Source organism: Trichosurus vulpecula, chromosome 3 (genome assembly GCF_011100635.1).
Source record: "Trichosurus vulpecula isolate mTriVul1 chromosome 3, mTriVul1.pri, whole genome shotgun sequence".
In the NCBI taxonomy this organism is placed as follows: Eukaryota; Metazoa; Chordata; class Mammalia; order Diprotodontia; family Phalangeridae; genus Trichosurus; species Trichosurus vulpecula.
Window position 1 is genome coordinate 324,037,792 of NC_050575.1, and position 12,719 is coordinate 324,050,510.

The window sequence follows — 12,719 nt, forward strand, 5'->3', positions numbered from 1 at the left end:
TGAGGTTGAGAGAGGTTAAATGATTCCCCCCACTACTCATAAGTGGAGTTTGGAATGGGGAAGGCTCTCCTGACTCCCAGCCTTGGAATCTCTTTATATATGGTGGTGCTTTCATAACAGTGATTCCCACCCTGATTTTCTAATACCCCATGGTTTTTACAGTTGTTTCAGAGGTGGTATTTTGTAATGATAAAATGTTGTAGTAGACAGTCAAGGTGGCATACATACATCTGTAATCCTGCTAATAGGGAAGACTTGGACTCATGATTTATACAAGTTAAGGATGATCTGGTATCCGTAGTAAGTTTGGCACCAATATGGTGAGCCCTTCAGAGCAGAGACCCATCTGACCTCTTAAGGAGAGGGTGATTGGTTGAATTGTTAATAGGTGGAAGTAAGTTTATTAATTGGCTAGTGGTATTGGTAATAGCCCACTCTTCTCATTACAGCTGAGATGTACATGAAATGTATTACATGGGTGAGGAGAGACTAGAAGGAAATCTAAGGAAGGATTATTTGTTTAAGTATAGACAATAGCAATTTGAATAGATGGTAGAGGAAAATTATGACAGATGACCAGTAGATACTCAGACTTTGGACTTGGTCATTGAGACAAAGGTGGACAAAGAGAAAACCTTATGCCATGGAGGTAAAGGGCTTTGGAAGGGTGCAGTCAGTCACAGTAAGGAAATGTAGTGCTTGCAAGCATGGGTCTGGATACTTTTTTGAGGGGGTAAGATTTGAAGAGCAGTGAGCAAACACTAACCTATACATTAGTGATCCCTAAAGATATCAATGTAACATGTAAAAAAATTGTCATCTGTTATATTTCAGAAATCAAGAAGCATATTCATTGTCTACCATAGTAGAATGAAAAGATCGTTCAGCTCTGTGATAGAAAAAATCAAGAAAAATACTCAATTTTGCTCAATTTGTTCTGTATAAAAAGACAAGAAATTATGAAATTCATTTTATTTCTAAACAATATTTCTTGTTTCGATATAACAATCAAACCAGCCCCTCAACACATTCTCCCCCACTCTCACTCCCCCACCCCAAAGTAATTTCAACCAATAGTATTTTTCTTTCTGTTTTTCTAGTTTATGGATTAATAGAAGGGAGAGATGTGTACAATATTTTGGCTTTAACAATTTGATGCCAAAATTGTCCAATGTATTTAACCTGAGTTTTGTTGCCTTTTATCGTCTTCATTTACAATCTTAGTTATTGTGTATATTGTTGTATTATACCTATGCTTTCTTCATTCTGTATCATTCTGTATAATCAATCACTCTTAGAAAAATTTCCATCCCCTTCATTAAAAACTGAGAAAAGCAATCTCAACCTGATGCCTCTATTTTCTTACCAACCCAGTCACTCTTTAACTCCTTGAACTCTGGCTTCAACCTCTAGTACTCTACTGAAATTGCTCCCTCAAAGGTGTTTAGTCATCTTGTAATGATTAGTTTACATGACCTTTTCTTGTCATCTTCTTCATCTTCTTTGCAACATTTGACTGTGTTTAATACCCCTTCTTCCTAGGTACTACTTTCTTGGATTCCTTGATACTATACATATTGGTTCTCTCTCTTTAGTCATCTTCTTCTCTGACTTCCCTTTTTACCAGTAGCAACTAAAATTCATCTTGTCTAAAACAGAATTTAGTGTCTTTTCTTCAAAACAGAATCCTTTGATCTCCCTATTTCTATTAATGATAGTAGTGGCCATCCAGTCACCAAGCTCAAAACTTCAATATTATCTTAAATTCTTCTTTTTCCATATTTAATGAGTTACAAAGTCCTGTGAATTTTACCTTGGCAGTATCTCTTACATCTTTCCCTTCTCTGTATCCACTGCCATCAACCATAATCCAGGTCTTAGTACTTTCTAAGATGACTGCGATAGCTTCTTAGTTGCTTTGTTCCTCTCTGAGTCTCTACCTACTGCAGTATATCCTTCACATCCATGCCAGATTATGCCTCCGCTAGAGACCTGCACCAGAGCCACAACTTTCTGTTGTGGATGCCCTGTGTCTGTAGTTCGGTAGATCTTAACAAGCTAAAGGGGTTCGGGTGTGATTTTTAGTATCTGTTTTTTGAGGACCATTCAGTCTAAGCAAGGGGAGGTGTTCCACCAGAAGGTTGGACACCAACTGATGAATTTTTTGGCCACAGCAGCTCATGAAATGTAGAGAAATTATCTGTATTAGTGAAGGAAATCCCCACACTAGTGAAATCATAGCTCTTATAAAATATCCCCATATGCTTGGCTCTCATTGTGTCACTCATGCTCACAACCCTTCAGTGGCTTCTTATTGCCACAAAATAAAGGCCAATAAGCTCTTTATCAGAGCCTCAAAAGTCCTGGAGAAGCTGCAGTCCTGGCTTTCAAGCTGCTTGTCATCATCCCTCTCTGTACACTCAAGTCTGATCAAAGTGAATTATTGCTTAGGAGTATTCTAGTGCCTATACTCCACACTAGTCCTGAAATAACCTTTCCTGGTTCTAACTCAGCTCAGAAATGATTCGTAATACCTGTACCACTCCTATGTTCTCATGTCCTGTTTTACACATTGCTTGTATAGTAATTGTGTATTTGTATAAGCTCTGCCATGAAGGCAGAGGCTGTGGCTTAATGATTTTTGTATAAGATTTCCTCCACCCTAAACTAGTCTACTGCTTTGTACTTAGTAGATACTTTTAAAATTCTGGCTTAATGAATGAATTATTTAGAAAAAGCTAAAGTCTGAAAAATGACAACAAATGACTGATTCCTTACCCTAAAAAAATTCCAGGAAAAGGTTTTAGAGTGTCTCCAAATAGTCTGCACAGAAAAATATAGACAAAATTGATGTTCTTCCTGCCTTACATCAAAACTTAAGTGACTTATTATAATTATTGGAAATGAAGTAGTACTTTAAGTGTTACTATTTCTTTTTCTACTGAATAGTTCTTTTATAAAGGTGGACATCTTCATTGTATTGTAAAATTAAAATGGCAAATAATAAAAAATTAGTTTCCCATCTGAGGAAGGGAGAAAGAAGTTCGCTGATTTAGAATAAAAGGTAAAAGAACTTTGAAAAATCTTTTTAAAAAGCATTTTATGTTTTATTCTAGGCAACATTAAATATTGTCCGAAGCATTGTCCTCTCAGTCCTTGATAAAAATCAAAGGACTAGGGAACTAGAAGAAACTTCAGAACAGAAGAATGCTGCAAAAGATAATTCATTAGATACAGAGGTGGCATATTTAACCCATGAAGGTATGTTTATAAGTGATGCATTTAGCGAGGGTGAGCTACCACCTGGAATAACTGACACTACCTCTCAAAGAAATGCATCTCCGAGCAGTGAGCCCTGCAGCAGTGATTCGGTATCCGAACCAGAATGTACTACTGATTCTTCATCCAGTAAAGAGCAGATATCTTCTCTTACACCAGGAGGTGTAGAGCTTATGTAAGTATACAGGCTATTGCATAATATTGACCATATTTTGGCAAATTATTGACATTTGTTTCATTTAGGTACACTATTGTGTTGACAGAAATATATAAAATTTGAAACTTGAACTAGATTTTGTGTTATAAAGCTAATCAGCTTAAAAGAATGCACACAGCTTTTTAAAAGAGGAAAAAAAAAGATTCAAAACCTGTGAGTTTTGTACTCTTTAAAAAATGTAACTTAAAATTTTTATTGATCAGGGCCAAAATCCAAGTGGACCTGTGCTTTACTCTTAAATAAAAGAAAACTAATGATAGCAAATTATTGCCATTAATCTACTTATACAGAAATTAGAATGCCTCTCATAAGTGAGATTGCCACCAAAAATCCCTGCATTCTGTTTTAAGTACATTCCAGAAGAGACAGGAGCTTACTGCTTTTCACTACATTTCTTCCAGAATTATTTCTTTTCTCTATTTAGACAGCCAGTATTATAGTTTGAGTGTTTCAAACAGTTGAAAGCTAATTTTCCAGTGTTGATATATTGTTATCGTTTTCACCGGCATACTTGTAGAAGGTCTAAACAAGAAGGTACCTTCAAAATCACTTAGTTCAACAAGCTGTATAAATTCATTTTAAAAGTCTTACTTTGTTCTGTATTATCTTTAAGAAAATTGGGTAATTTATGATGTGGTTTACAATTTAAATGTGGAATTCGTTGTTTTAGTACATTTAATATTATAAAATATTAATAGGATCAAAGCAAGTAGGAAATGGAATGCTGAAAAATGAACAGAAAATGTGCAAAGAAATACATTTCCTCTTGATTGAAGGAAAATTTCCCTAACAACTGTCCTCAGACAAATAAAGCAAGTCTAAACCTTTCTTCATGTGTCAGTCCTTCAGATAGTTAGAACAGTCTCATATCCCCGCCTAAGTTTTCTTTTCTCCAGATTAAAATATCCTGAATTCCATTAAATAACCCTTGTGTGATTAGGAATTCCCTCCCCACCCTGTTGCCTTAGTCTGATTACACTGCAGCTTTTCAGCATCCTTAACAGATTGTTTAACAAGCATTTATTGAACACTCGCTATATTCAAGACACTGAACAGAACATATTTAGAATATGTCAGGCCTATAACTGCCCTCGTTTGTTAATGAAGTATGTTATCTGTGATGAATCCTAACCTAAGCTCTCGTTAGCTTTTAAAAAAAATTTATGCTCTTTAAAAAATTAAATATTTTTTCAAATGGAGATCACTGTTTCTCCCATACTCTTTCTACCTCCATCCTTCATAGAGAAAGCAAGAAAAATAAGACCGCTGTTACAAACATGTATGGTTATGCAAAACAAATTATTTCATTGGTCATAGCCAAAAAAAATTATGCCTCATTCTGCCCTCTGAGTTATCAGGGGATATCATGAGTACCTGGAGTAGTGGTTGGTCATTTCGATGAAAAGAGGCACTGAATCTTTCAAAGTTGGTAGTCTTTTCATTATTTTTATTGTATAAATTACTCTCCTGGTTCTGCTCACTACACTGCACATCAGTTCATTCAAGTCTTTCCAGATTTGTCTGGAATCATCACCTTCATCATCCTGTACAACACATTAGTATTCCATCACTTTAGGCATTTCCCAGTCAAAGGGAACCTCCTCAGTTTCTAATTGCCCCCAAAAAAGCGCTGCTGTGTTTGTACACGTGGGTCTTTTTCTTCTTTCCTTGATCTCCTTGGGGTAGAGACTTAGTAGTGGTATGACTGAGTCAAAGGTTGTGCACAGTTTAGTAGCTTTGGGCATAGTTCTGAATTGCTTTCCAAAATATTTGGACAAATTTATAGTTCTACCCGGTAGTGCATTAAAGAACCTGTTTCCCCACAGCCCCTCCAGCACTTGGTCATTTTCCTTTTTTGTCAGCTTTGTCAACCTGATGAATGTGAGGTAGAAGCACAAAATTGTATTGCTTTGCATTTTTCTAATTGTTAGTGATTTGGAACATTTTTTTCCATATAGCTGTTAATAGCTTGAATTTATTTTTCTAAAACATGCCTGTTCATTTCCTTTGACCATTTATCAGTTGATGAATGACTCTTAATCTTACAAATTTAAATTAGTTCCATCTATCTGTCTATCAATCTATCTATATGTATACACACATATACACATACATATATATATATATGTATACACACCTGTGTATGTGTGTATGTGTCTACACATAGATGAAATGAGACCTTATCAGAGAAAGTTGCTGCAGATAGTTTTTTTCCAATTTCCTGCTTCTCTTCTAAATTTTACTGTATTGGTTTTATTTGTGCAAAATATTTTAAATTTTATTTAATCAAAATTTTCCATTTTACCTTCTGTGACCCTATTTTGTGTTTGATCTTCAATTCTTCCTTTATCCATAAATCTGATGGTTAATTTCTTCTTTCTTCTCTAATTTGTGTATGATGTAACCCTTTAAACCTGAGTCACATATCCATTTGGAGCCTATCTTGGTTAAAGGGAGGAGATGTTGGTCTGTACCTAGAATTTACCAGACTCTATAATTTTCCCAGGATTTTTTGTCAGATAGTGAATTTTTGTCTCAATAACTGATAAGTTTGGGTTTATCAAACATTAGGTTGCTATACTCATTTGCTTCTGTATCTTGTATACTTAATCTCTTCCACTGATCAACTCCATTTCTTAACCAATACCAGATTGATCACAGCTTGGTAGTGTAGTTTAAAAACTGGTACTGCTAGGCCCTTCTTCCTTTACTCTTTTTTTCTCATTAATTTACCTTGACCTTTTGTTCTCCCAAATGAATTTTGTATTTTTTTTCCTTAGGTAATATTGTCATTTTTGTTATACTAGCTCAGTTTACCCATGAACACTTAATATATCTCCAATTATTTAGAGCTGTCTATTTGTGTAAAGTGTGGTTTGTAGTTATACTCATATAGTTCCTGTGTGCTTCTCGGCAGTTGGGCTTCCAAATGTTTTATATTTTCCATCGTTATTTATCAAATGGAATTTCTCCTTTCATCTCTTCCTGCTGGAATTTTCATTAGCTTTTTTGGTTGCCATCTCATACGGCCTATTTGTATTGAATTTGCAGTCCTCTAAACCACCCCCCCCACCCTCATGTCTTTTATACACGAATTATTATCTGGCCACACTTCTGTCATCCTATACTCATGTAGTTGAGTCATTGAACCCAATTGCAGAACTTTATACATTTATTGTTGTTATATTTTATCTTACTAGATTTGGGCCATCATTCTAGCCTGCTGAGTTCTTTTTGGATTCTATGCCGTCTAGCATTTTAGTTTCATTTATTCAGTATTCTGTCCTCTTTAGATTTTATAAGTGTTCTATCTGTGTCTTCATTCAAGCCATTGATAAACATGTCGAACTTGCCCAAAGACAAGTATCTGGGGCATACCGCTAGAGATCCCTCCTAGATTTTCAGCAATCTATTAATCAGTACTCATAAGGCCTACCTATAGTCATGTGGATTTTGAATTGTTTGAACACTCAAATGCCATCTTTCCAGCTTCTCCATATCGTGGAAAACCCTGTCAAATGCCTTGCTGAAATTCAATCATAGTATATTTAAGTTACTTTCCTGATATTTCAGTGTAATAATGGCCAAAAAAATTATTCTTACATGAATTGTTCCTGATGAATCCATGCTAGCTTATAAAAATGGGCTCTTTTCTTTCTATATGACTCAGAGAGCATCCCTTTAATAATATATCCTAAAATGTTGCCAGGAATCAAGGTCAAGCTCATCAGCTCATAATATGAAGAATCCCCTTTCTTTCCTCTCATTTTAAAATCAGGGCCTTCATCTGTTTGCAGTTTGGGGTTTTCCTCACACTCCTCTCTCTTAGTTTTCTTTCTGTCTGTCTGGCCACTCCTTAGTCTCCTTTGCTAAATCGCCATCTGTGTTCCACTACCTATGTGTGGCTTTATCTCAAGTAGAACTCTTTCTTGGGTGTTTTTTCCTCTCTTTTGTGGTTCTTTATCAGGTCCAGTAGTCTCAGCTATCGCCTGTATAGAGATGACTCCCCATTCCATATATCTAGTTACAATTTTTCTTCTGAACTCTAGTCCCACAGTGTCAACTACCTATTAACAACTCCAACTCATTGTCTTAAAGGCATCAAACTCAACATGCCTAAAATAAAGTTCCTCCCCAACCCTTACCCCTCATTCCCAGAATCCTTGCTAACTTATTTCTATGGCAGACACCTTTCCATCCTTCCAGTTGCTCAGATTTACTCCCTTCTCAGGCTTGACTCCCTTCTCCCATAGCCCATCCATCCAATTGGCTGCAAAATGTTGGCTCCAAAGTCTCGTCAATTCTACCTCCACAATATATACCTCACATCCACTACCTTGTCTCCATTCAAGTAGCCACTTTTTTCAGGCCTACAATTCTCTTTCATTAGGACTATTGCTGTGTCCTCCTAATTGGTCTTTCTGTCTCCACTTTCTCCCCTCTTCAATCTATACAAATTTATATTCCTAAAGCAGAGGTCTTACTATGTCATTCTCTTGCAAACTCCATTCTTGCCTCTAGGGTAAAATGCAAGTTCCTCTATTTGACATTAAAACTCTTCCGCAGTCTGCCTCCAGTGTACCTTACCAGATCTCTTTCAATTCCTTTCCTTTCTTTTTCTTTTTTTGAGAATAAAAGGTTAAATTGATATTGTATTTTGTTGATTCAATCCATAGTAGAAATCCATAGTAGAAATTATCCATAAAAGTAATACAAAGCATGATATGTAAGAACTTCAACTCTATTGCCTATGGAATAAAATATATCCTCTATAACAATGATTTTCTTTCTGTAAATAATATTTTATTTTTTTCTAACTACATACAAAGAGTTTTCAACATTCATTTTTTGTAAGATTTTGAGTTCCAAATTTTTCTCCTTCCCTTCCCCCCTCCACAAAACAGTAAGCAATCTGATATAGGTTATGCATGTGTAATCATGTTAAACATATTTCCACGCTAGCCATGTTGTGAAAGAGGAAACAGAACAAAAGGGAAAACCCATGAAAAAACAAAAAAAAATGAAAGTAGGATGTTTTGATCTTCATTTAGACTCCATAATTCTTTCTCAGGTTATGGATAGCATTTTTCATCATGAGTCTTTTGTAATTGTCTTGGATCAGGGTTGAGGAACCTGTAGCCTCGAGGCCACATGTGGCCCTTTAGATCCTCAAGTCCCTTTGACTGAATCCAAACTTTACAGAACAAATCCCTTTGATAAAAGAATTTGTTCTGTAAAACTTAGACTCAGTCAAAAGGCTGCACCCAAGGACCTAGAAGGCCACATGGCCTTGAGGCCGCAGGATCCCACCCCTGAGAAGAGCATATATCATAGCTGATCATCACACAATGCATAACATTGATTTTAAAGTTTTCTACAATCTGACTAATGTATAGGTTTTCAGATAATTTCAATATTACTACCCCTTTGCTTACTATGAATTACAATCCAACTGGATTGTAAGCTGTCCTGCAGTTTATATACATGCTGGTATGATTTTTTAAAATATGTTTTCATAATTCATTACTTATTTTAAAGAATTCTTTTCTTTTTAAATTTTGAGTTTCAAATTCCCTCCGTCCCACTGCCTCTTCCACCCACTGAAAAAACAAGCAATATGAAATATGTGTGAAATCATGTAAAACCTATTTCTGTATTAGCCATATTTCTCCCCAAAAGCAAGAGAAATAAAGAGAGAAAATTATACATCAATTTGCATTCAGAGTTCATCAGTTCTGTCTCTGGAGGTGGAAAGCATTTTTTTATCCTGAGTCCTTTGGAATTTTCTTGCATTATTATACAGGTGATCATCATGATGACGTTGATGTTACTGTGCACAGCATTCTCCTGGTTCTTCTGATTTCACTTTGCATCAGTTTGTATAGGTCTTGCCATCCTCATCATTTCCCACGGCACAGAGTTACTCCATCATAATCATGTGCTACGACTTTTTTTAGCTATTCCCCGATTGTGAGCATTCCCTTGATTTCCAATTCTTTGCCACCACAAAAAGAGTTGCTATAACTATTTTAGTATATATAGGTCCTTTTTGTTTTTTCTTTGATTTCTTTGGAATACAGACATAGTAGTGGTATTGCTAGGTAAAATGGGTATGCACAGTTTCATAGCCCTTTGGGCCCAATTCCAGATTGTTCTTCCAAATGGTTGGACCAGTTTCACTGTTCCACCAACAGTTCATTAGTGTACCTGGTTTTTTTTTTTCCTCTCATCCCTTCCAGCATTTGTCATGATAGATGAGAGGTGGTACCTCAGAGTTGTTTTAATTTCACATGACTATAGATAGCTTTGATTTCTTCTTCTAAACAGCCTGTTCATACCCTTTGACCATTTGTCTATGGGGAAGTTATTTTTATACTTTTTATACATTTAACTCACTCTCTAAATATCTGAGAAGTGAGGCTTTTATCAGAAAAACTTGTAAGCATTTTTGATACTACTTCATTGTCTATGGTACCTTTTAGCATGATGTAATTCCCATGATTATCTCTTTTAATTAGGTCTGTTTTTGTTTTTGCTTTGTCTGAGATCATGATTGCTACCCCTGCCCTTTTTTTTTGCTTTAGCTGAAACATATTAGATTCTGCTTTAGCCCTTTATTTTAACTCTGTGTCTTTTTGTTTCAAGTGTGTCTCTTGCAGACAACATATTGTTGGATTCTGGTTTCTAATCTGTTCTACCTGCCGTTTTATGGGTGAGCTCCCTGCATTGATGGTCATAGTTATGATCACTAATTGTATTTTCCTCCATCCCGTTTTCTTGTTTCTTCTTCTTCTCTCCCTTTTTATCCCGTCCCTCCTCAGAAGTCTATTTTGCTTCTAACCACTGCCTCCCTTAATCTGCTCCCCCCTGCCCTTATTTCTTTTCTTCCTATTCCCCTATTGGGTAAATTATATTTCTTTATACAACTTAGTACATATATACATTCTTTGAACCAGCTAGTTTTAATGAGTGTGGTTCAGACGTTGAAATGCTCCCTCATTTATTTTCCCTTCCACTGTAAAAGCTCTTCCTTGTATACCTCTTTCATGTGAGAAAATTTTCCCCATTCTTCCTCTCCCTTCCCCCCTTTTCCATTCCATCCCTCTTTCTCACCCCTTTACTTTTGGGGATTATTCCAATATAATAGAGTGATATCCATGCTCTCTGTCTGTGTAAACTCCTTTTAACTGCTTTAGTAATGATAAGGTTCTTACAATTTGCATGTATCACCTTCTCATATAGGAATGTAAACAACTTAACTTTATTGAGACCCTTATGATTACTCTTTCATATTTACATTTTTTGGCTTTTCCTAAGTCTTGTGTTTAAATGTCATATTTTCTATTCAGCATTGATCTTTTTTCTAAATATATATTATATGCATCCCTGTCCCACCCCTCAGTCTTAGAATGGGAGCCCTCTTGGGGGCAGCTAGGTGACTCATTGGATATTGTGCTCAGTTTGGAGTCAGGAGACTTGAGTTTGAATATTGTTTCAGATACTTCTTAACTTTATGTCCCTGGACAAGTCACTTAACCTCTTTCAGCCTCAGTTTCCTCATCTGTAAAATGGAGATAATAATAGCACCTCCCACAGAGAGTTGTTGTTGAGGATTAAATGAGAAACATGTAAAGTTCTTTGTAAATCTTAAAATGTGTTATAAATGCTAGCATATTATCATTGTTATTATTACTGAAGGCAGGAATGCTTTTGTTTTTGTCTTTAAGACCAGCGCCTTAAACATTGTATGATGCTTAATAAATGCTGGTTGAATTCTTCCCTTCTTTGTCATATTAAACCCTGGTTCAGCTTTAGATTCCATCTCTTTAGATTTTCCCTCTTTTTTTTTTTTTTTTCCTCTACTTCAGTTCAATTCATCAAACACATATTAGTATTTCCTATGCGCTCAGCAAAGTTGGGGAGAAAAGCCCCTTTCTTTCCCAGGCTTACAGTCTGCTAAGAAAAATATGATTGTTTTGTGAGGGAGGATACTAGCAGCTGGTAGGATCAAGAAAGACTTCATGCAGAGGATGTTTGAGTTGAATCTTTAAGTAAGAGATCCTAAAAGATAGAAGTGAGGAGTGAGTGCATTCTAGGCATATGGAATGGCCACTGCAGAAGTAAGCATATGGAAAATGGAGGATATGGTGTGAGCATCCGCAAGAAGAGAAGTTTATTTAGACCAAAGTTTGGGAAGGGGAGGAATGTGTGATGAAATGGAAGAGCAGGTTAGGGGCAGGTCATCAGGGGCTTTAAACTATAAGCTAGAGTAGAGAGCTGGTGTTCTTTATATCTCTTCTCCTAGTGGTGAGAGAGATCTGCATTTTATACACACATAATTTTTATTTGGCTATGAAAGAAACACCTACATAATGCAATTCCTATTGTTCTCTATGCTTCCTAAAATTGAGATCCATGGTTCTTTTTAACTTTTGTGGTTGGTTTTTCTGCTATCTACTGAAGCAAAGCATTAGAGGAAGAATATGAATTTAGGGCCTGTGATTCTTAAGCTAATACTCTTTCTCCTATACCACATGAATTTCTTGTTTGATTATTGGAACAGAACAGTGGCCTTCATCCTTTCCTTGTTTTTATTTCCCTAGTTTGAAATCCAGATTCCCTCCCCATCCCTCTCCTTCATATTGAAATTAGGTTTTCTGCTATGGAGCTTTCAAATATAATTGAAGTTCATTCTATAAAGCCTTGAAATAGAGATGTTAAGTCTCTCTTATATGATTCACATACTCTGAGCACATTAAAGAGCTATTTCATCACAAATAGTATTATACATATTGTGTAATACAGACTTTCTCTTAATTGATTGTTAAAGCATTTCTATATTCTTTCTCAGAGTATGTTTGCTGTAAAGAAGAATGTGCCTTCTTATCTTACTTGACTTACACATAATCTTATGTCATTTCCAGGGTCAGTGAGGACATGAAGTTGACTGACTTAGAGCTGGGGAAGCTGGCAAATAGCATCCAAGAGTTGCTGTATAATGCTTCAGATATATGCCATGATCGGTCGGTCAAATTTCTTATGGCAAGAGCCAAGGTTAGCTAACTTGACTGAGCTTCAGAGTTTAAAAATAAAACAAAACATAAAGCACTATATAAATAAATATGAGCTATCACCAGGATTATCTATTTTATAGATAATATGGGGATTTTAGTTCATGGAATAAAAAAAAGTCCAGAGGAGTCCAAATAAACAAAATGTAAAG

At 35.8% G+C, this 12,719-nt stretch overlaps 1 protein-coding gene across 1 annotated transcript in view; it reads left to right on the top strand.

Moving 5' to 3' along the window:
• The window catches only part of VPS54 (VPS54 subunit of GARP complex), an 80,310-nt gene that overhangs the window by 46,751 nt on the left and 20,840 nt on the right, over positions 1–12,719 (top strand). Inside the window, exons 12-13 of the mRNA XM_036750781.1 lie at positions 3,117–3,454; positions 12,421–12,550. Of these exons, the coding sequence (XP_036606676.1) occupies positions 3,117–3,454; positions 12,421–12,550 (468 nt within the window). The remainder of the gene's footprint in view (positions 1–3,116; positions 3,455–12,420; positions 12,551–12,719) is intronic.